The sequence below is a fragment of the Littorina saxatilis genome, linkage group LG1, assembly GCF_037325665.1.
Source record: "Littorina saxatilis isolate snail1 linkage group LG1, US_GU_Lsax_2.0, whole genome shotgun sequence".
Lineage (NCBI taxonomy): Eukaryota > Metazoa > Mollusca > Gastropoda > Littorinimorpha > Littorinidae > Littorina > Littorina saxatilis.
This window is the reverse complement of record NC_090245.1, coordinates 107,124,897-107,149,834: the sequence shown is the minus strand read 5'-3', so window position 1 is coordinate 107,149,834 and position 24,938 is coordinate 107,124,897. Positions and strand designations below refer to the sequence as shown.

Genomic DNA, 24,938 nt, shown 5'->3' with positions numbered 1-24,938 from the left:
TAATTCGCGGGGGGTAGAAACAGAATCCGTTAGTCGCCTCTTACGACATGCTGGGGAGCATCGGGTAAATTCTTCCCCCTAAACCGCGGGGGGTAGAAACAGAATCCGTTAGTCGCCTCTTACGACATGCTGGGGAGCATCGGGTAAATTCTTCCCCCTAACCCGCGGGGGGTAGAAACAGAATCCGTTAGTCGCCTCTTACGACATGCTGGGCATGGGGAGCATCGGGTAAATTCTTCCCCCTAACCCGCGGGGGGTCATATCGACGAAAGGTCGACAAAAAGTTCAGACAGCAATTGCTAAGCACTAAAATCTTTTCAATTACAAGTCACGGTTAAAAAGGAATGTACAAGGAAGATTTGTTGCCTATTACGTTGCGCTTCTGGTTTAGTCGGTTCTGCTGCATTATCGTACGTCAGTTCAATTTGAGCTTCTTGCTTTTTTTCATTTTTTCATTCTTTCTTTCTTTCTTTCTTCCTTCCTTTCTACCCAACTTTCTTTCTGTCTTTCTTTCTTTCTTCCTTCCTTTCTACCCAACTTTCTTTCTGTCTTTCTTTCTTTCTTTCTCTTTCTTTTTTTCTTTCTTGTATATTCCAGTATGACTCATTGCTTATCGTTTCTGACATAATGTGAAATACAGTTAGTTTGTGCGCGTGTGCCCTTGACATCCTATAACCACTACCCTCCCCTGTATTTTCTTTCTGTTGCCAGAGTTCCTTCCCTTTTGTGTTTCCCTCCATCTTCTTGTCCAACCTTGTCCTTGTGTGTTCCGTCAGTGTTGCTTTTGCTTTTTGTTGTCCTTTATTTGTGTCTGTTACCTGATGAAGCTTTTATAAGCGAAATTTCGTATTATTGTACTGTCCTATAGCTTGTATCGGTGAGTACAGAATTCAGGGCCAGACCAAGTTCGTTTGAGGGGGGGGAGGGGGGGTTCCAACTGAAGGCAGGGGTCCAAATTCCACATTCTTTTTTTTCTGAGAGGTACATTGGATGGCAGGGGGGGGGGGGGGGGGGGGGGTCGGGAACCCCAGGAACCCCCCCCCCCTCCAGATCCGGCCCTGGAATTCGTTTGTTTTTCAACTTTGTTCATCTCACCACAGTCACTTTGTTATTTAGATTCTTTCTTTATGTTTATGTCTTCTTGTTATGCAAAGAAGAAACTGCCACGCCGATTTCCCCAAGGAGCCCCTTTAGTGGTCAGGTAGAGACTCTGACGTCTCTCCAGGTGCCTGGCATCCCTTTTCCTGGCCACGGCAGCTGGGGTGTTCTTCTGGAAGAGCGGGGTCCTGGTGGGTTTGTTCTGCCGCTCGATGTGCTTCCTAACACTCTTGAACCGCTTGTCGAACACGCTGTCGTACTGGACGCTCCTCTGCCCGCCAAAATCCGTCTCCTCCTCTTCCTCCTCATCCTCATCCTCCTCCTCGCTTTCCGTGTAATCCGGGGCTTCCTCACCGTCGTGTTCTTCAGCCAGTTCCTCCAGGTCATTGCTGGACATGCTGGGAGTGACGTTAGTTGACGGGCCGACCGTGAAGTCATCGCCAGTCTCGTCGTCATCGCTGTAGTCGGGGTTCATGATGTCGATGTCGCCCTCTGCGCCGGCGGAGGTGAGTTTCTGGGCTTCCTGGATGGCGGTGAGGGCGCGCTCCTCCTCCTCGTTGTTGAGGAACCAGGTGAGTTTGGTGGAGGCGATGAGGTGCATGAAGGTGCCCCAGCGGTGGCCCATCATGCCCATGAACTGGGTGAGAAGCAGCATGGAGAAGATGATAAGGGACACCGTGCTGACCGGCTCGTACTCCCCGGCGATGTAGAACGTGTCCTTCAGCTTGTCCATCTGAAGCTTCAGCTGCAGCAGCACCAGGGTGAACATGAGGTTGAGCAGCATGTAGGCAAAGACCACGTTGTTCCTGGCGCTCAGCAGGTCGTCAGCGATCTTGTCTTGCTTCTCTTTGTCGGGCTTGATGGGCTGTAGGTACTCCTCGAGTAGGAACTTCCAGAAGCGCACCTCGTCCTCCGTGATCTGTTCTACCCTGGAGTTGGGGATGTCCAGCTCCCGCGTCCAGTATGTGTCGTCAAGCTCCACCACAGGTTCTGGTTTGGGCGCGACTGGCGGCGGGACCTTCTTAGGCGCGGTGTCTTGAGAGGGTGGGTTCTGAGCTCCTTGCTGATTGTTGTTGTTGGTGGTGGTGTCAGCGGACTGCTGCACCACGTCTTGTCTGATACCCATCATCTGCTGGGCGAACGTCCTGATGTCACCGGCGATGGCAGTGAGGCCCAGCTTCTCGAAGAACTTGTACAGCTTTCCTTTCTCCATCACAGGCTGTTGGCCGTCCGACACGGGTTCCACTTTCTTGGGACCCTCTCTGGTACCCCAGCTCACAACGTGCAAGTTGCACAGGAAGAACACCGTGAGAAAGACGAACGTGGAAGGAACTGTCACATAGTACAGGATCCCGTGAAACAGGCAGAACAGCTCGTTGGGGTGGACGAAGCCAGCCACGATGAAGATGACGGCCACGCAAATGAGAAACAGGACGTCTGGGGACACGATGCTAGCCGTGGCGACGTTGATGATGGTGCCGACGGTGACAAGGAGCATGACGACGGTGTAGACGGCAGACATGGCGGCGGCCACGGCGATCTGGGTCTCGGTCTTGGCCTTGAGGCAGAGGACGACGTACAGGAAGACGGGGCCCACGGAGAGGAAGTAGGACTCCCACAGCCCTAACTCCAGCACGGCGTTGTAGGACCCCGCGATCATGTACACCACCAGACCTGCACACGTGAAATCCACAATTAATAAAATGTTATACGGGGCGACCCAAACTGTGCGTCCCTGCGTCCTATACGCACTACATATCTGCGATCATACGTACCGTCGGTAAAGCTCCCATAGGGTCGCCTTCACGCGGCGGGAGTGTTCTCACCAAGCTACCCCACCCCTTTACTTCTCTTCTTTAATCTTATTTCTGCCTTACCAGTCCTTTCACCTATATTTCCTTCCAAGAAAACTCTCCCTACTATTCCCTGCAGTTTTCCAATTCTTTTCTTGTTGTCTTATTTCTACCTGACTGGATCTATCACCTTTATTTCACTTACCAAAAGTCTTCTTTTCCACATCCTTATTTCTCTGCACCCCGCATGTCGTAAGAGGCGACTAACGGATTCTGTTCCTCCTTTTACCCTTGTTAAGTGGTTCTTGTATAGAATATAGTCAATGTTTGTAAAGATTTTAGTCAAGCAGTATGTAAGAAATGTTTAGTCCTTTGTACTGGAAACTTGCATTCTCCCAGTAAGGTCATATATTGTACTACGTTGCAAGCCCCTGGAGCAATTTTTTGATTAGTGCTTTTGTGAACAAGAAACACTTAACAAGTGGCTCTATCCCATCTCCCCCCTTTCCCCTATCCCATCTCCCCCCTTTTCCTCGTCGCGATATAACCTTCGTGGTTGAAAACGACGTTAAACACCAAAGAAAGAAAGAAAGACCGTCGGTAATGTTTTCATAAACATGTTCTGCCAGATCTGGATTGGCGCAAATTTACAGAGTTAACTTATTCAACATGGCCATGATGGTTTTTGTTAAGGGCTCAGAGAGCTTTCAAAAGTCAGCATAAGATTAAAACGACCGCTGCAACGATCACGTGACGGCGAGGAATGTCCGAAAGCAAGAATATGAACCTCCTGGTCTTCGGACTCGCTAAAGTTGTACTAACCAATAAATTAAGGGTGTTCCGCTATCCTCTGGGTGGAGCGCCCACGAGGAGTCTTGCTATTTCATGGTTGTCTTTAAAGGGAGTTTCCACTTTATCAACATCTTTGTTATGATGAAAAATGCACACATTAGACAATATATCGATGTCATCGTGCAATTTTGGCGTAACTCGATGTTTTATGTTTTTGAGCTTTAGACTAAGTGAATCATTCTCAATGAAAAATATTCTCTTAAATACGATTGAGAAACCACAATTTACCATTCTTTCATCTTTCCGTTTATACAAAGAACGAATATAAACACTATTTCACAACAAAAATATTCAGTTTTGCACTTCTCCTAAAAAGCTGTTTGAAACGAGTTACGCCAAAATTCAACGGCGACGTCGATATAATTATGCGACTTACCTGGCGCCAGGATGCTGGAGGACATGAGCACGAACTGGTAGAGCATGAAGAGGATGCTGATGTTGTCGTTCATCTTGACGGTGATGCGCCACGACCCGATCAGGTCGATGATGTTCGCCATGGTGGACGGCGACCACCGACGCCGCTGGATGTAGAAGTCGTTAAAGGTTTCCGGTGCAAATGTCAAGGCGTCCGCGCCTGCGCAGTACTCAATCTTCCAGCCCTGTTGGAGGAGGAGGGTGCAGAGCCAGCGGTCCTCGCCTTGCTCGTACTGGATGAAGTGGATGGCCTCTGTGGGCTCCGTCGTGTACATCTTCATCACGTTGTCGTCCATCAGAGCAGAGCCTCTGCAGGTAGAGAAACGTTCAGTTTGAGAGTTAGTGAAGTCCAAACTGTCTATAACAACAAAGCACACACACACACACACACACACACACACACACACACACACACAAACACACACACACATACACACACACAAAACACGCACACACACACACACACACATACACACACACACACACACACATACACACACAAACACAAACACCTCACCTGAACAGAGAGAAGCAGCCGGGGCAGCACAACACACATCCAAACACGTGCTCCGCGGCTTTCTGCAGCCAGTGGCCCACAGCGTACTCAAACTGCTGGTACCACACCATCGGCCCGTCCCCTATGGGGTGGATCCTTCCGCACACTGCGGCCACCTGCTTGTTCTTCTTCATCCTATCCAGCAGCAGTCGGACCGCCTCGGGGCGAAAGTCTACATCCCCGTCTAGAGTCATGAGGAAAATGTTGTCTGCCTGTTTTGGTACAAGGAAAAGAGGATTTGTTGTTTAGTGTTTTGTTTTTTTACAGTCCCTGGAACCTGTGTGACAATCCAAAGGAGAAGAGGGACTATAGCTTATAGTATGAAGTGGTAACTTTTGTCACTATTGCTTTTGCTATCCTCATTGCTTGTCATCGCCTTCGTGGTCATCTTCGTCGTCGTCGCCGTCGTTGTCATCGTTTTTATATTTAGTCAAGTTTTGACTAAATATTTTAACGTAGAGGGGGGAATCGAGACGAGGGTCGTGGTGTATGTGTGTGTGTGTGTGTGTGTGTGTGTGTGTCTGTCTGTCTGTGTGTGTGTGTAGAGCGATTCAGACTAAACTACTGGACCGATCTTTATGAAATTTGACATGAGAGTTCCTGGGTATGAAATCCCCATACGTTTTTTTCATTTTTTTGATAAATGTGATGACGTCATATCCGGCTTTTCGTGAAAGTTGAGGCGGCACTGTCACGCTCTCATTTTTCAACCAAATTGGTTGAAATTTTGGTCAAGTAATCTTCGACGAAGGCCGGGGTTTGGTATTGCATTTCAGCTTGGTGGCTTAAAAACTAATGAGTGAGTTTGGTCATTAAAAATCTGAAAATTGTAAAAAAAATATTTTTTTTATAAAACGATCCAAATTTACGTACATCTTATTTTTTATCATTTTCTGATTCCAAAAATATATAAATATGTTATATTTTGATTAAAAACAAGCTCTGAAAATTAAAAATATAAAAATTATTATCAAAATTAAATTGTCCAAATCAATTTAAAAACACTTTCATCTTATTCCTTGTCGGTTCCTGATTCCAAAAACATATAGATATGATATGTTTGGATTAAAAACACGCTCAGAAAGTTAAAACGAAGAGAGGTACAGAAAAGCGTGCTATCCTTCTCAGCGCAAGTACTACCCCGCTCTTCTTGTCAATTTCACTGCCTTTGCCGTGCGCGGTGGACTGACGATGCTACGAGTATACGGTCTTGCTGCGTTGCATTGCGTTCAGTTTCATTCTGTGAGTTCGACAGCTACTTGATTAAATGTTGTATTTTCGCCTTACGCGACTTGTTATGTCACTGTCTTCGTTGTCATCGTCTTTGTCTAAATCAACGCTTTACGGTGGTAATTTTGAACAGCAGTACATGGTCACGAACATCTTTGTCTTTTGATCATAAAGGTACAGTATCGGGATATCATTAACCCTCAGGCGCGTGACTGTTAGTTTTAGCTGATTAACCTGACCGCAGATAAAAAAAAAACAAGTCGCGTAATGCAAAATTACTACATTTAGTCAAGCTGTGGAACTCACAGAATGAAACTGAACGTAGTCCGCCGCTAGTGCAAAAGGCAGTGAAAGTGACGAGCCTGTTTGGCGCGGCAGCGGTTGCGCTGTGCTTCATAGATATAGCACGCTTTACTGTACCTCTCTTCGTTTTAACTTTATGAGCGTGTTTTTGATCCAAACATATCATATCTATATGTTTTTGGAATCAGGAACCGACAAGGAATAAGATGAAATAGTTTTTAAATCGATTTCGGAAATTTAATTTTGATCATAGTTTTTATATTTTTAATTTTCAGAGATTGTTTTTAATCCAAATATAACATATGTATATGTTTTTGGAATCAGAAAATGACGAAGAATAAGATGAAATTGTTTTTGGATCGTTTGATAAAAAATTAATTTTAATTACAAGTTTCCGATTTTTAATGACCAAACTCACTAATTAGTTTTTAAGCCACCAAGCTGAAATGCAATACCAAACCCCGGCCTTCGTCGAAGATTGCTTTGCCAAAATTTCAATCAATTTAATTGAAAAATGAGGGTGTGACAGTGCCGCCTCAACTTTTACAAAAAGCCGGACATGACGTCATCAAAGGTATTTATCGAAAAAAAGAAAAAAACGTCCGGGGATATCATACCCAGGAACTCTCATGTCAAATTTCATAACGATCGGCCCAGTAGTTTAGTCTGAATCGCTCTACACACACACACAGACACACACAGACACACACAGACACACACACACACACACACACACACACACATACACAAACACACACACACACATACACCACGACCCTCGTCTCGATTCCCCCCTCGATGTTAAAACATTTAGTCAAAACTTGACTAAATGTAAAAAGACAACTCTTCATAACACACACACACACACACACACACACACACACACACGCGCACATACGCACACACACACACACACACACACACACACACACACACACGCACACGCACACACACGCACACAAGGTAAGCACTGGTCGACTGATTTTCTTTAAAATAGAAAAATTCCACCTTACCTGTCGCACTTTGGAAGGAGAAAGGTTGTTCAAGAGTGACGTGTTTTTTCGCACTCGGTGACGGCGTCCGCGCTTTCTGACGCTGCCACCCGCAGTTAGTGCGTCATCCACGTTTCTGTAGTCCCCCATCAGACGGTATCCCAACAAGTAGTACAGGTATAGAATCTGAGAGGTACACATATACAAAGGTAAGGTTTCTGGGTTCTTCATCTAGTTGAAAAAGATACAGCGGTAAAAACGAATGAAGAAAGTAAATGTGACAGTGTAAAATGCATGTTTTTCTCTCTCCAGAATTTGTTTTTGTTTTGTCCCTGCAAATAAAATAAAATGTTTTTCTATCATCACGTTTTCTATAATCCAAGTTTTGCCAAGAAACAAACACCTCACTCTGGCCTAGCTACTGGTTCTAACATCGGCCTTTTCAATTCTACGGGTTTACATAATTATATGCATAGCGCAATCTTTGACCACTAGACCAGTCGCGATTTATTCAGTGCTTTCTAGCTCTGTCGAAAGCACGCTCAACCACCTCTGTCAGATTTCTGAGGTACCAACGGTCAACTGACCTGTGACCAGCGCTTTCTGTGTCGGATGCGCTCTTTGTCCTTGAGGTGGACATGCATCACTGTGCCTCCTGGTAGCACCCACTTCAGACGACCACCGTAGGGCGTGACCATTTTGGTGGGAGCGTTCAGATCGATGTTCCGTTTTGCCACTGACCTGTAGGTATATAAGAGAATACAGGACATTGCACGACGACCAACCATGGCCCAGTGCCACAAAGACCCAACAACCCCTTGAACAACAGCCTTACCAACTCTAGCGCTGACACACAATGACCCAGCCGGGTCTCTAAACCAACTCCATTGCTACTGGACACCAACATCCAGCTCTGGTGCGTTGGTGGCAGTAAGCTCGAGCACGACAGCAACACCTCCTTCGCGGCGGCCCCTTTCATTTATGGGCGGGGATATAGCTCAGTTGGTAGCGCGCTGGATTTGTATTCAGTTGGCCGCTGTCAGCGTGAGTTCGATCCCAGGTTCGGCGGAAATTTATTTCAGAGTCAACTTTGTGTGCAGACTCTCTTCGGTGTCCGAACTCCCCCCCGTGTACACTACATTGGGTGTGCACGTTAAAGATCCCACGATTGACAAAAGGGTCTTTCCTGGCAAAATTGCTTAGGCACAGTTAATAATTGTCTACCTATACCCGTGTGACTTGGAATAATAGGCCGTGAAAGGTAAATATGCGCCGAAATGGCTGCAATTACTGGCCGTATAAAATTTCATCTCACACGGCATCACTGCAGAGCGCCTAGAACTGTACCCACGGAATATGCGCGATATAAGCCTCATTGATTGATTGATTGATTGATTTATCCTTATTTGGTTTTCGCTTAATCATCTAAAGTCGGGGTAACACCCGGGAACATGCCCCTAATGGTTTAACCGTGAGGGCGTTAAACAACATTTATCATCACCATGTAGGATGATGTTTGTGTCTATCTTCGGACACAAAATTGTTAGAAGTATGCATTCTGTGTTGTTTGGTGTGCGTTATAAAAATGGATATGCATGAATATTAAAAAAAAGGTCTAAGTATTGGGACGGTTAATTCAGTTCGGGGCAAACAAAAAAACCTTCACAAGAACTTCGACCTTTCGCACTGCCCCCCCCCCCCCCCCTCCTCCCAGGTGATTTCTTTACGAGACTAGTTTGCTTTAAAAAAAATTTAAAAAAGCTCCAGGATCGGCTTTCAAAAATGAGAAAAAACAACCGGATGAAAATAAAGTTGCCAGTCATTTTAATGGTATTCCGTCAATTATAGGGTCTTGTTTAATTTAACCTATATATTAACGTATATGGGTGCATCTCTTAACACTCTGGTAGTGTCGAATCCGTGCAAGCTTAAATGTGATATCTGATTTCAAAAGAAAGAAATTTAAAAATAGCAAATCGTCTTCAAATCTAAGTCTACTTTTTATTTTTCATCGTGCACAAATACAAAATTAGGACATAGCCAGAAGCAAAAACGGATGTTCAAATAATGATCCGAGTAGATATCTCTACTTTATAGCACACACATAAAAAACAAGATCAAAGTCTTACCCCATGGCTTCAGGCATAACCTCAATGAACTGTCGCACCCAAGCATTCAAAACCTTCTGCTTGGTTTTAGGGTCCTTTTCAAACGCATCGTCAAAGATGATGTGAACTGGAAAACAAGAAACATAACGACCACGTTAACCTTGTTTCTTTGTAGGTATGCCTACATTAGCACCCATTATTTGTAATCTGAATGTACATGAATTTATATGTGTTGGCAAGTGTCAGCCCTGTGATTTAACAGTGAAGCAAACCATTGAAAAGTAGTAGAATGTTTTTGAGGGAAAAAATCCGAGGAATTCGATCATGTCTCTGCGTGCATTTAATACTACACATATTGTGCGACAATATCATGATGAAATATAACAGGCCTGAAAGCGGCGAGTATTCCACTCGCCATGGCGAGTAGAAACATGTAACTGGCGAGTAGAAATGTTCCTCTACTCGCCAAATGCGAGTAAAGTTGCTGAAACAAATTGGTGGTTTGGCTAGTAAAGTTTGCTCTCTGGCTAGTAACTTTTCAGAATCACTAGCCAAAGGCGAGTACACAATTTGTTGGACCTTCAGGGCTGTATAAACGAAGCAGGTTTTTTTCAGCCCTGATTTACGTTAGGCCAAAAAAAAAAATAGGTCTGTTTACGGTAACCCGACCGACCCTATTTTTTTTGCACGACCCTAGACTTTTTTTTGGCATTTGGGGAAAAAAAAAAAAAAAGCAAAATAACGTAAAAATATGGTTTTTTGGAGAGAACAAAAAAAAAACCGACCTACGGATCCTATTTTTTTGGCCTATGTTACCGTAAACAGACCTTTTTTTTTTTTGGCCTTAACTACACAGACGTTAGAATAGTTAGCAGTGTCATTCACTTACTATATCAGCATTAACAGAACATTTAACACATCAACGCTTTTTGATTATCAGCACCAGAATACTTTGCGCAGCTACTCAATTAAAATAAGGACCTTCTTACACAGGTTTTTCAAATGAAGAGGGATATATAACTGCCAAAACAAAGCACTCACTTTCTGGATCATAGAGGTCGCTGTATTCCTCCAGAACATCGAACTGCGACATCGCTTTCTTTCGGGTATACACGTCAAAGTCAATCCTGAAAACATAACAATAGTCATGTAAGGCATCACAAATCAAGACAGGTTAGTTATTGGAATGTGTAATTTTAGACAAAAAAACCCGTCTTGAAACAAATATAATGCATCAATAATTCACGTGAAGCCTCAATTAGAATCCTGTAAAAACCAAATATAATGAGAGAAAAACATTATAGTATAAAAAGATCAGTTTGACGAAATGTCCTTTTGGTGTTTCTTTGTGATTATTTGCAATTTCTTTACTATTTAGACAAATGACATATGCAAATATTTGTTCAAAGTGGAATTTAGGTTTAGTGAGAGAAACGCATCAATGTATTGCTATTATAGGCAATGGCAGATTCATACACTAGTGGTTAAACGTGGGCCTATTTTTCTAGCATGGACATTGTCACATCACAAAAACACATGTCATAATATAATCAAATATTTTAGTCATCCCATAAAAACATTTGACTCAATTATGATCAAGGTTCATGGCATTTTAGAATTTCTCTCTCCTAAATCCGTTTCCATCAACCACAAAAATGAAAGACAACCTCAACCACTAACATACTAGCAACAGCGACAAGGTACTATTTAAACAAATTATTGGAACGGCGACAAAAACAAAAACAAACACAACAACAACAACAAAAACAACAAAAACAGCAACAACAGGATACTACCTGAATAATGATTTGAGAAGCTGAAGCATTTCGTTTCGGATCTCGTGCCACATGGTAGCACAGATGTACACTGTTGGTCGCTCTACGCCTTCTTTAGATTTCCCGTCCGACTTTTTCTGCCGTCGATTCCGTTCCGCATTTTCCAGTTTATCCTGTCGCCTGGAGCACTGCAGGCACACGTCAGAGAAGATTGGATCCCGGTGCGGAAATGCAAACAGCCTGAAAAAGAAAAGATGAACGAAAGTCATCTCGACCCCTCAATAACGGAGTATGCCTGCCAATAAATGGCGAGGATAAACACCCCAAAACGTAAAAGCCCAAGTGTATTATAAATGACTAAACAAACAAACAACAACAACGAGAGCTCAATCAAAACTGTTTCCAGAAACATTTCCTATCATTTTTGACTCACATGCGAAGCAAAAGTGAGTCTATGTACTCACCCGAGTCGTCCGTCCGTCCGTCCGTCCGTCCGTCCGGCCGGCCGGCCGTCCGGAAAACTTTAACGTTGGATATTTCTTGGACACTATTCAGTCTATCAGTACCAAATTTGGCAAGATGGTGTATGATGACAAGGCCCCAAAAAACATACATAGCATCTTGACCTTGCTTCAAGGTCAAGGTCGCTGGGGCCATAAATGTTGTCTAAAAAACAGCTATTTTTCACATTTTTCCCATTTTCTCTGAAGTTTTTGAGATTGAATACCTCACCTATATATGATATATAGGGCAAAGTAAGCCCCATCTTTTGATACCAGTTTGGTTTACCTTGCTTCAAGGTCAAGGTCACAGGAGCTCTTCAAAGTTGGATTGTATACATATTTTAAAGTGACCTTGACCCTGAACTATGGAAGATAACTGTTTCAAACTTAAAAATTATGTGGGGCACATGTTATGCTTTCATCATGAGACACATTTGGTCACATATGATCAAGGTCAAGGTCACTTTGACCCTTATGAAATGTGACCAAAATAAGGTAGTGAACCACTAAAAGTGACCATATCTCATGGTAGAAAGAGCCAATAAGCACCATTGTACTTCCTATGTCTTGAATTAACAGCTTTGTGTTGCATGACCTTGACCTTGGGTCAAGGTCACATGTATTTTGGTAGGAAAAATGTGTAAAGCAGTTCTTAGTGTATGATGTCATTGCTAGGTTTAGTTATTTGACCTTGACCCTGAAGGTCAAGGTCATGTAAAGGTCAAGGTCAAGCATGTGAGTCGTATGGGCTTTGCCCTTCTTGTTAAAGCTGAACCTTGAGCAAGTCTGCGGAAACCTCAAACTCCAAAATAAGATATTCACCATCGTGTTTTTGTCTGCTTTGTTCAATATAAACATATACTTGACTATGGTTGCTAACATCACCTTTGCGCATACGTCATTATTTGAAGTTTTGTTTACAACACGTCTTCTGAACTCATAATGTGTAACATCATCAATTCCAAACACACGCATACGTCTTTAAAGAGAACTTAAAAGTCATCCGCACCTCTCCATCTTGGCCGTTCGCTCCACCTCAGGGAACCAGATGTGCGTGTTGATGATCACAGTGGACAGGCACACAAGGACACCCAGTATCAGTTTCAGCAGCACGTGCGCCTCGCTAAGGTCAGCAGTGACACAGGAGTTGGACAGCTCGAACCAGCCGTCCAGGTTGGTAGGGGTACATCCAAGCGTCATCCCAATGGACGCAGGAGCCACCAGCAGAATGGGTAAGGCGAAAGCGAAGCGCTGCATGTACAGGCGACAGGCGATACCAGCCATGTAGGCTGTTATAAAAGTGCCTGCGATCTGCATGTACACGAGGCTGTACACGATGAAATGGCTGGAGAGGACACGGGAGTCGGAGAAGCCTCGTCCGAACGAGCTGAAGATGACGGAGACCTGCTCAACGACGTCGATGCCGTTCTCGTTGAAACTGAAGAAGAGAGCCAGAAGCACGACCATCTGCACAGGGCCTGTGTAGACGAAGCTGGTCTGGCGGACTCTGCCCATCTCTATCCTCCACATGGACAGGCCGTTCATGGTCTTTGGGGCGCGGCTTCCCTGCTTGCTCTTGTGTACCGGTGTCCGGCCGTATGCGTAGTTCTCCCACCAGCCCAGCGAAGAGCACAGCGCCGCCACGATCAAACTCCACAGGGGAGGCAGCTGCAAATTCGTGCGAGTGCCCGTGACGGCTGAGATGATGTCTCCCCCGAAATACAGCACGGGCACAACTCCAAACTGAACGAGCAAAGCAAAAAACACCAGCACGACGTGCAGGTAGTGCTTTATTCGGCGCCAGTTGCGTGTCTTAATGTCGTCCTCCAGTGACGTGTTTCGCAAGAGAATGAGTGACGTAAGTTTAAGAATGGCAGGCACCTGACAGACAGCGGTTCCCAACACAATGGCAGTGAAAGTGTCCGTGCTGGGCAGAACCTTGAAGAGAAACACGCTGCGACCAACCACCCCGGCACAGTCCAGTATGGTTACCTGGAAAAGCCACACAGAAAGGGTTTGACTCGAAATTTGAACACAAGAACTGTGATAGGGGGTGGAGTATATCAAATGATCGGGAATACCTAACAAGACTCGAAAATGTTAAAGTAAGCCAAAGCTATCAGAAAAAAAGCTCAACAGGAAACAATTCGAAAAGTAAAATCACGATGGCTATCTTTTGGAGAAAGATGACAGCTCAATCCTTCGAATCGAAAGGAAGATTCTGTAGTTCTAAGGTTATAATGACGTTTTTACTATCTTGACATCCAAACAAAAGATCTCAATCAATCAATCAATCAATGAGTCTTATATCGCGCATATTCCGTGGGTACAGTTCTAGGCGCTCTGCAGTGATGCCGTGTGAGATGAAATTTTATACGGCCAGTAGATTGCAGCCATTTCGGCGCATATTTACCTTTCACGGCCTATTATTCCAAGTCACACGGGTATAGGTAGACAATTATTAACTGTGCCTAAGCAATTTTGCCAGGAAAGACCCTTTTGTCAATCGTGGGATCTCTAACGTGCACACCCAATGTAGTGTACACGGGGGGAGGTTCGGACACCGAAGAGAGTCTGCACACAAAGTTGACTCTGTGAAATAAATTTCCGCCGAACCTGGGATCGAACTCACGCTGACAGCGGCCAACTGAATACAAATCCAGCGCGCTACCAACTGAGCTATATCCCCGCCCCAAGATCTGTATTTCCTTAGCGATGGAAATTCTCTTCAACCGTTAGATGGTAGAACACTCACCAGAATGATGGCCCTGAAAGTGGGCCAGTCTTTTCTGCCGAAGAGCACCTTGAAGAAGCAGGACATCCAGGCGATCAGCAAGGGCAGTAACTGGCAGATCAGTAACCTCGTAGGGGCCAGCCCCACTTGAAACTTCTTGATGTCCGTGCCTCTCTCGAGCAGGCTTCTGATGACTGTTGTTGATTCGTGCTACATATTAAATGAAGGGGGAGGGGTCGTAAGACGAATATAGTATAAGCATGTACAAATGCACAAGGGGGATGTTGTAGCTTTGCTACAGCACCCACTTACGTTCAAGAAAAATTAAAACAAATTAAATGCAAAATAACATTAATTCATTTGTTCACACAAATACACACACCCACACACACACACACACACACACACACAAGTACCCCCTCACACACACACAAACACACACACACACACACACACACACACACACACTCACACGACACTCTGTCTCACCTTGAGTTGGTCGGAGCCGAGCCAGGTGAGAGAGATCCTGGCCACAACGCCACCGGCCAGAATGAAACAGAATATGATGAGGTAGAGCAGAAGTCGCACACAACGGCGAATCTTCATCTCGAATTCCGTCGAGCTCTCGAAGTCTCTCTCCGTCAGACGGAAGATGTTGTAAGCCCTGAAGAAAGAAAAAAAACATAAACGTTTAAAAATCTCTTGAGACCTTGTTTCATGAAAAACATTGTTAATGAAAAGTCGGACGACTCGGCCTGAAAAAAACGAAACGCTGTGAAAAAATCTCAAAAGATATTTTAAATGAAAGACAAAAGTTTGAAGACTCATTTAACTCCGCTATGAACGATAGGAAACGGTAGTAGTTACGTTAGCAGCTAAAAGTAGCAGCATCAGTAGCAGCTTTGTTTGTTTGTTTTTCTAGTGTGTGTTGTTGTTTAACAGTTTATGTCTTCTGATGTGAAACAATGTGAAACACCTACCACACATTCGAAATATCACGTTCTTAGACCATCGTGTCTGTACTGTCAGTAACAGCAATAGAGAAAGGGAGAATGTACGTTCTGGCTCACCGATTCCGACAGACCCTAAATATTAACGCAAAATAGGCTTCTGGACTAAACTTTTACTAAAATGAAACATGCGACAAAATCAGAAAAATACTGCATAAATCCATACAAAAAAAATATAGTAAAGTAAGGTTGTTTTGAACCAATGCCGGGTCTGTCGGAATCAGTAACCCAGAACGTACATTCTCCCTTTCTCTCTGTGCAACGCTAAATTTAGTTTCCATTGAAATATTAACTAGTTGCAGCCAGCGTGCGTATTGATCCAATCTGCCCTTCGTCGGCTAGCCATAACTACCGTATTGATCTGGTAAAAACAAACAGCAAGCCTGTCTTCTATATTCCTCCAATGGCAAGACAAGATTAAATCATGTGATAGCAACAGTTACGTCACGTCCGCCCAACACTTGGTATTGATTGTAACATAGCCTGGTGATTTTGCCATTTCATTCCGGACTCGCCTGCCGTACAGTTGTGTTTTCTGTGAGAGAAGTGTTTTTACTGTCACTATATTTGCTAAATATTTATGTCTCAAGATAGCATTTCTGAAGAATTAGAGAGAGAAATTCTTGAATCACAAGTTGCTCATCAAAATCTATTAGATTTTTCAACACAGTCATCAACTTTAATTTTACATTCACCAACTATGGTTTTACCGGAATCATTGAGTGAATGGAATTCTGAGCAGTTTTTAACTATTGAAGAGCACCTCAGTTACCTCAACAATTTTGTTGAAGTATTATCGCAAATGAAAAATGAAGGGCCATCTCAGAGTGGAAAACTACCTAAATTTCCTTCACGCCCAAAACGGAAACTTTCAGATTTGTATGGAGGAAAACCAAAGAAAACCAAAACAACAATGACGTTCAATGAACTCCACGAATATTTAAAGTCAAAAATTGTTGATGTAAGCATGAAAGTTAGGAAGGAAGTGTTCTTTTTTAATCCGGAAGATATCACATCATCAGCAAGTGCCATTGAAAAGTTAGTTGAGGGATATAGACACATACAAAGACAGGAGGCAACTTCAATGGGCTTCAATTTGCAATATGGAATGGTTCTAGAAATCGCATTTAAGTTTTATGAAGCAGAACAAGGCATTCATAATGAGACCTGGGATGGCTGGTTGGAAAGAAACGTTAAAATTTCTTCTACGTATGCACGGAGATTGAGGGAGATTGCCCGTTTACTATTTCCATACAGAGCCAAATTCAGCACAGTTGGGATGTCTTTTTATGAAGTCTTCAACATGAGAAAAGAACTCAAAACCATGTTTGAAAAGAATGAGGATATCAGGCTTTATTGGGCTGAGAAAGTGACGTCAATGGTTCCAAATATACATCAACAGCAATCACAAGAGTAGGCTGCAATCAGGTCACGCAACTGCCAGTTGCGCCAAAATAGGTCAACACCCTGCTTCGCGATTGGGCTGAGAAAGTGACGTCAATGGTTCCAAATATACATCAACAGCAATCACAAGAGTAGGAAAAAAGAGTTAGAGCTAACACTGCAATCAGGTCACGCAACTGCCAGTTGCGCCAAAATAGGTCAACACCCTGCTTCGCTTCGCTTCGCTTCGCTTCAAAGGCTGCCTTCGGGCGGCCGCCGAGTGTTAACTTATTCAATTGACTTGTTTATTTTATTCAAGCTTTTGATAAGTGTACTTGGTGGCTGCTTTGAAACTCAACAAAGCCTTCTCCCCTTTCACAAACACTTCCCTTTCACAAGCAACGACGTCCTCTACCCCACTGCAGTCAAAACAAAGCTGTCATAGCGGGTTTTCCCGATTGACAAAAATTCTTATTACACACTCATACTATTTGCGTTTATTCTCCAGTGGCCAATTGCATAAGAATATTCTGGTGATGAATAAACGCGCTTTGTGTCATTAGCATCTAAAGATTTCTTGTTTACAATAGTTGTGTTGATCTGATGAAGCGCGGAACTGATCTTAGGGTTGTCATGGTGAAACACTCGCTTCTGAAACAGTGCTTCCTTGTAGTTATCATGCGATATGCTCGACTTTACAACCTGTTTGCTTACACCCTTTGCTTTTTTAACCACCCCTTTCTCACTTGCAACACTGTACATCTTTGCACGCAATCCAACATACTCCTTAATTATCTTCCCATTCATTTCATCTTTCATCTTTCCAATAACCTTCTTGTTAACATTTGAGTGCAATGGTGATTCTTTAGGGTAGTCGCAAGTGTCATAAAAAGAATCTTTTCCTTTTACTGCAGGACTTTCAGCTTCTAGATCTTTGTAAATGTCATTCGCTGGAATGTCAAGTAAGAATGAATCTGTGTCTGTGTAAAGTACTCTCGATTTGGGATATCTTGGTTTCAAATAATCATACAAAAACTCAAGCATCAACAGTTTTGACAACTCTAGCACAGTAAAGCCTATGAATACTGGTTTGTCAAGCTTGACTACAAGTTTTTTCATTAAGATACCATACAGCTGTTCATGAAAGTATTTAAAGTCTTGATACTGTGGTTTGGATGTCAGCTTGATGGCCTCATTTTCTCTTGTAACAAGTCTAACATCCTTTCTCTTGTGTGGGTTTTCCATTGTCTTACCAAAGCAACTGTTGTTCATCAGTTTAAAAAAGTCTTTCTCTGATGCATCAGCGGCTTTGGTTCTCAGTTCTGTGTTTTTCATGATGTAAGGTTTCATAAACTGTTCTTGATCAAATAAAATTATACGATGAACAGCCTTCAAAATTAATCCATGTCTAATGTAAAACTGTAACAGTCTGTAGTGACACACATACTTCTTTTTGTGAAACAGATTGGGCACCAGCTTTGGAGGTTCTCTTGGGTTTACTTTTAACCTCTCAGCCGCTAAAGGATAATCATTATGTAGATCATGAAGTGATAGTGGATAGTCTAAGTCAACTTCTAGTATCCATCCCTTTCGACTGTCTGGGCCTGCTTTTAATATTGTCATCACAACACATTGTGAAAATGGCCCTGAATAGATCTTAAAGTTCCGAAGTGGAAGCGTCTGACACATTGCCCAACCATACAAATTGTTTGCATCTAGATACATGATGTAATTAGAAGGTTTCATAGGATCAAAGTCGTCCAAGTATTTGTTGTTGGCTTTGCAGTAATTGTGTGAAGCCATACTGATTCCTCCACGTAGTCCATTTTCAATCATCTGAAGTGTAGGTAGATCTGATAGCAAGTCAATCTTTACTCCTGTAAATCTAAGAAATGCATCCCAGCTCATGCCTGGTGCAGATATGTAATGTGAAGGATCTAGATTGTAGTGCTTCATACATGTTCTTCTGTAATTCTCAAATATATCTGCAAGTAAACAAACATCAGCCAACAAATATTGATCATGATAATCACCCATTGTATTACATCCTAATTTATTCCATGCAGTCTTAGCGTGTTCATAGTCTTCGTCACTTATACCTTTACCCTTCAGCCGTGAGAAGTAAGCATCCTTTGGTGGTAACTCATCTTCATCAAACCTCTCCCACGAATCCATGTATTCATATGGATAGACTCCCTTTCTAACTAAGTCACTGTCAAAGTACTTACATGTGATTGGGAAAGCAGTTAGTGATGAAGATAAAGACTCAAGTGTTCCCATCAGATGTTGAGCAGAATCGTAGAAGTGTAAACTATTCAGAGTAAAGGCCATGTACTTTTCTGAAGACTGCGCAATGCATCTTGCTTTGTATTCATCAGTTACTGCCTGCATGATCAGATGTGAATCATAACCGCGCAAGTTATGGAAGAAGATTGGAAGCTTCCAAGTCTTAGGATCAAACTTTAATTGTAGATTACATTTGCTGTGTGCTGCTCCTCGGAACTGCCCACTTACATGATCATGATCTCTTACTATTGGATTGTCTGTGTTTGGTGTTAGACTTTGTTCGCATATCCAACACTGTGTGGTAGAGTTAAACTGTTCTTGGTCTTCAGGTTTCATAACAATGTCTGAAAGATTCAGTTGTTTGGAGCAGTCATTTCGCACTTGGTTCATTTGCTGTAAGAAGTTCTTTGCTGCATTAGGTCCTCTGTACAATTGCGGTTTAGAATGTTTACCATCTGAACTAACAACAATAAATGCATATGAACAGACTTGATGATTACTTAGAGTTACTGTTTTAGGTAGGTCTTTTGGTAAAGGTCCTTCATATGGCACAATGATAGATTCAAAGTCAGCATAAACAACATAAGGACTTTTCTGTAGTTTGCATACATTCTTAAAATACACTTTGCTGTCTGGCGGTGGTGTTGTTAACTTCACAACCGCATCATCAACGCTCTTACAATGTTGCTTGTGTATAAGTGCTGCATGAATTGATGGAATACGCAAGAGACATCGCCTACAAAAGTCTTGTTTACTATTGTGATTGCTTGTGCTCGCCATCAGTCTACTCATTGTACGAATCAAAGTGTAATGATATTTTACACCATCAGTCATTAGTAACATGTCAACATGGTTAGTATCACAATCACCAATCGTTGGTGAGTTCTTTGATATTCTGACTGGTTTCAGTTCATCTTCCTCATCCCACGTGTAAACATTTACGGTGATGGGTTTGTTTTGCTGTTCAAATTTGTCAATGCTTGTAATGCTGACAGGAAATTCAATACCAGTAAAGTTTAGTTTATTTCTGTATGCATGATAGTTAGACACTCTTTCTGCATTTTTCTTTACACTGTACAGTCTTGCCAGAACACACCACATAAAACATTTGTCATCATCATTCTTTATGTTCAGCACAGCACGTTTTTTGACAAGAGCAGGAGGTAAAGGTATGTAACTTCTACCTCTGATGGGGGCAAATTTACTTAGCTTCAATTCTATTTTTAGAATTTCACCTTCTGACCATCCGGATCCTTTCATCTTTGCATCCTCTGCAGCTTGCTCAAACCGTTTCATCATTTCATCTGCCCAGTTTCCATTCAATTCTGCCATAGAATTAAGTGCTAGTTGTCTGGTTGAAACATGAACTTCTAGCACCTCATCACTGACTGTTTTGTATTTTATTAAACTGACTATCTGCACTTTTACTGGAGGTTCAATCAACAAATTGTTTGGAATTTGTTCAATGGCGTCTTGCACACTGGACTGCACATTTTGAGGATCCGTTACTTGTAATTCAACGGTGTCAAATACTGTCGATAAAGATTCTAATACAGAGTCTTCCATCGCTGTGAGTTTGATTTTATAACTCAAAATAAAAATATAAATTAAAAAAATGAAGTTGCAATTCTTTCTCAGAGCTTCCATTTTTGTTAACACTATAAAATCTGAAATAAAAAATCATTTAACATTTGTACCACGTGGAACTAATTGTAATTCCTCTTTTACAAAGGCTCTTTGCGGTGCTGGTTCTCTCAAGTAATATATAGGTGGATTTGTCTCTACTACTCTCTTGATTTCATGAATGTCAATACTCCAGATTGGATCCGTTGCACGCTTCCTGCTGTCACCCTCAGCTTCACCGGGTGCATATAAATATCTGACTTTCTGATTGAAAGGTAGTAATGCCACTGGTGTTGTTGACTTTGGAGCAACAGGTATTGTTTTCTGTTTGATTGCATCAACTGGTCTTAACCCTGTAGCTTTAAATACCTCCAGATTCATTGCTCTAAGTACTGATGGTAATCTTTTGACCCATTCAGTGTTACGCAATTTACTTTCTGTGTCCAAAAATTCCTGATGGTACTGATATGAAAACAGTTTTTCTGCCAACTGTTTGTTAAAGCTCTCAACAATAGCCTGTGACCTGTGGTTTCCTGGAATACCTCTCTTCACTGTAACATGATGTTTTAACAGAAGCTGGTTGACAGCTCCTTTAAACTCCTTACCATCATCGCACTGAATCATTCTGGGATACTTTAGTGGTCCACGTCTGTAAATTTCTTGCAGGGCAACAGCTGTAGCTATAGCACTTTTCTCTGTCAACGGTTCAGCATCTTTGTATCTTGTTGCAACATCAACTACAGTCAGTGCATACTTATATTTCTTCCTTCTGACTGTGTCATGCGGTAAATACAGCAGGTCTATTTGATGAGTGTCATTCGGTTTAATGTTAACAAAGTGTGGTCGTGTAATTTTTCTTGGTGCAGGTAAATAGATCTGCCAAACTGCCTGCTTTGACAACCATTTCTTTGCTATATCTTGAGAAACACCTGCTGCGTCACTGAGCTTGTCAATAGCAGTTCTTCCTTTCCAGTATCCTTTTGGGGAATAATATATTTTAGATAACAAAGCATCACTCATGGTTTTTTAAATGACAGAATATTAAGATTTGACAGCACGCGCAATAAAGTAAACAACAGCCATACCAATAACAATGAAAACAATCTCGCCCACCTTCTGCTCTTCTGAAGGCTGATAAAAGTCACCCAGTTTTGGAGGAGCACTTGTCTTCATTTTCTTTCCAGTTACAAGATAGTATTCTTGAATGGCTGCATCAACATTGGCAAAGGTTTTGTTTGCATGTCCTTGCTGCCTGAGTTTATCATTCATAAAGTCTAACTGCGCAATTCGTTTCTTCTCGTATTCATCCTGTGCTTTCGCCAGTTGTTCCATGGCTTTGTTGTGCCTTTCCCTCTCTTCACCATTTTGCAGTTTAGAAAACAAATAGTTGCTGCCAGAAAATGCAAGCGCATTTACAATCGCACCTCCCACCATCATAACCAAGCTAGCCATTTTATTGTCTTACATGTTTATATTTTCTGGAATAATTCCTTGCTTCACCAAAAAGTCTTTTGTTGCAAAGGAAGCTGTCACAACACCAATTAGTTTAGCACCGTCTTCGAAGTCTAACTTTCCCAAGTCGGCTGGTTTCATTCTGAGGAGACTTTTACCCAGCATTGTGTAACCTACACTCAAGCCTCCAATCACTGCAGCGTGATAAACTAGATTAACTATTGTCTTTTCAGAACTCATTTTTATGTTATCAAAATTAAAATATTAAAATTATTCCATATGAAATGAATCCACTGCAGGTACTACTGTGGGCTTTTTTATTGTTTGTACTGCTTTGTTTGTTGGTTTTGGTGTTTCTGATTTTGGTGTTTCTGACACTTTATATTTGCCTTGCCAAAGTTTGTAAAGCAAGTATCCACCTCCTCCAACAACAGCTGCTACAGCTACTTTTCTGTATGATAGAAATGAAGATTTTAATTCTTGATCAGTTTGTGTGACCTTAGTCACTTCAGGAATGTTTGGTGTCTGCTCAACTTCAGACATAATGTTCTGCTTTGCCTTTTGATTTAACTTTTTTTGTCTGTTCCATTCGGCTAGTTTTTTTCCTGCTTCTACTCTACCAGGTTTCTTTGTCACTGTGTTCACTTCTGGTATTTTCGTCTGCTCCACTGTCTGCTTCAACTGATCTGTCATCTTTTTTATTCTGAAAATTAATGTGTTTGAAAGTAATTAATCCAGCAACAAATGGTACTAATAAAGCACCAAATCGATAATACAGGCCACAGGCAAGAGATTCGAGGGACTTGGAAACAACAGGGTCATGAGTTAGATCATGTGTTAAGTCTTCCTCCGAGTCGAGAGGTGTAAAATGTCCAAAAATCTTTGTGTACAAACCTATAACAGTCTGTCCAATACTTCTAACCATCTTAGAACCAAGCACTGATTCATACCGTCCATGATACTTTTCTATATCTTCTGAGGAAAGATGTTGTACTTCTTCCACAGTTAACTGCTGCCCAAGGTAGTGTTTTGTTTTTCCACAAACAGCAAGTGAATACAATCTTTCTTTTTTATCAGGTATAGTCCTACTGTCACAGATTTCAATATCTGTAGCAGTCTGCATCAGCAATTCATCACAGTTCATTTTATTTTGATGCAGAATAAAATTAAAATCTAGTAATTAAACTTGAGTAAGAACTTAGGTAGGAACTTAACAAGAACTTAGGTAGGAACTTGAGTAAGAACTTGAGTAAGATCTTAGGTAGGAACTTAACAAGAACTTGTGTAAGAACTTGGGTAAGAACTTAGTAAGAACTTGAGTAAGAACTTGACAAGAACTTGTGTAAGAACTTGACAAGAACTTGAGTAAGAACTTGACAAGAACTTAGCAAGGATTTCTACAAACATACATACTGAACTGGTTGATCAGTTTTTAAAACCAGTTTCGAGTGCTTAGAAGATTTCAGATTATTCTTTATTCTTTCTCTCTCCTGTTTGTTTTCAATGACATCATTTTCTCGAAGACACTCTTCAAAACTGTCACGGTCCTTTGAATAGAACAATGTTATTGTTTTGAGTTGCTCTCTAAAGTCTTTCAGAACTGCATTGTATTTTTGTGTTAATATCCAAACTGATATTAATGCATGTCGTCCACTGAATGCAAGCTTTGCTAGTGCACTTTTCTTTCTAACAATGTCACGTTCTGCTGCACAGTCATCAATAATAAACAGTGTTGGTGTGTTCTGAAAAAGATCGAAATAATGCTCCAAGCAAACATTTAGACGATCAGAAGGATTTACAATAAATATATTTTGATCAGACCATATGAATTTTCTCTCCTTGTATGTTCTGTTATGCTTTATGGTTGGACAGAATATGACTATGTGTTCAAAGTGATTTATGTAAACAGTCTGTAATAAATCCAAAACATATCTTGTTTTGCCGCAACCTGTTGCCCCACAAATCAAAGAACAGTGTGGATCTTTTGGAAGAAAATCTAGATACTTCATTTTAACACGTTCAATAAACAATATCCTGTAATCTGCTTTCAGAGATGTTTAACTGCGCATCTGACACAACAAACACGTAGATCTTAACTGATTTACTACTACTCCCTACTTCCTTTTCAATTTGTATTGTGATTCCTTCTGATCCGTTTTCAATTCGCCTTCCACTTCCATGCAGTTTGTTGTCGTCAGTTGTTCTGAGATCCAGCCATAACGCATATTTATTTGTCAAGAAATCTTCTACGCCAACACCGTGTAAATGTAGATCTTTAGCCACAAGATCAGATGTTGGGTCTTTCAATCTTCCTCCAGTAAAGTACTTTCTTGCTTCATCATAGTGTTGGTATGGCAGCATGCCAGATGCAAATATTTGGTTTGGCTGCCCTTCAATTGTGCAATATACTCTATTGATTAGTGGATTGTAAAACTTTTCTATTTGCCTTTCATATGAATCTTTTGGTTCCTCAAACAACATAAGTATTCCCTTCATTGACCTAGCTGGTGTATTCAAGTTAATGTTCCAGATTGGATCAGCCTGGCTTTTTGAAAGTGTACTGTGATTCAACACTCTTTCATAATAGATAGGCAGCTTAGAACTGTACTGATTTTCTATAAGTCTAGCCAGTTCAGGATGGTTTACAACATCAAACTCTAAAGAAATTCCAGACACCTTATACTTTGCTTCCGGGTCTTGTGAAAGCATAACACGATCATAACTATTGAAAGTCAGGTCGTATGACAGCCTGTCACGCAATGCTCCTTGATAGAAGGGAGGATGTGAATTTATGAGTTCAAAGTCAAGTGGAATACAAAATTTGTT

The 24,938-nt window shown here is 41.9% G+C and overlaps 1 protein-coding gene across 2 annotated transcripts in view; it reads right to left on the bottom strand.

The window, feature by feature from the left end:
* Positions 1–997: 997 nt before the first annotated feature.
* LOC138949337 (uncharacterized) overlaps positions 998–24,938 on the bottom strand; it is a 79,615-nt gene continuing 55,674 nt past the window's right edge. For both annotated transcript variants that reach the window (XM_070321133.1, XM_070321139.1), the window contains 11 exons: positions 14,848–15,022; positions 14,380–14,568; positions 12,634–13,616; positions 11,143–11,361; positions 10,388–10,473; positions 9,368–9,473; positions 7,826–7,979; positions 7,260–7,424; positions 4,675–4,925; positions 4,120–4,466; positions 998–2,772 (listed from right to left, as the gene is read on the bottom strand). In XM_070321133.1, the coding sequence (XP_070177234.1) occupies positions 1,145–2,772; positions 4,120–4,466; positions 4,675–4,925; positions 7,260–7,424; positions 7,826–7,979; positions 9,368–9,473; positions 10,388–10,473; positions 11,143–11,361; positions 12,634–13,616; positions 14,380–14,568; positions 14,848–15,022 (4,303 nt within the window). In that variant the 3' untranslated portion in view covers positions 998–1,144. The remainder of the gene's footprint in view (positions 2,773–4,119; positions 4,467–4,674; positions 4,926–7,259; positions 7,425–7,825; positions 7,980–9,367; positions 9,474–10,387; positions 10,474–11,142; positions 11,362–12,633; positions 13,617–14,379; positions 14,569–14,847; positions 15,023–24,938) is intronic.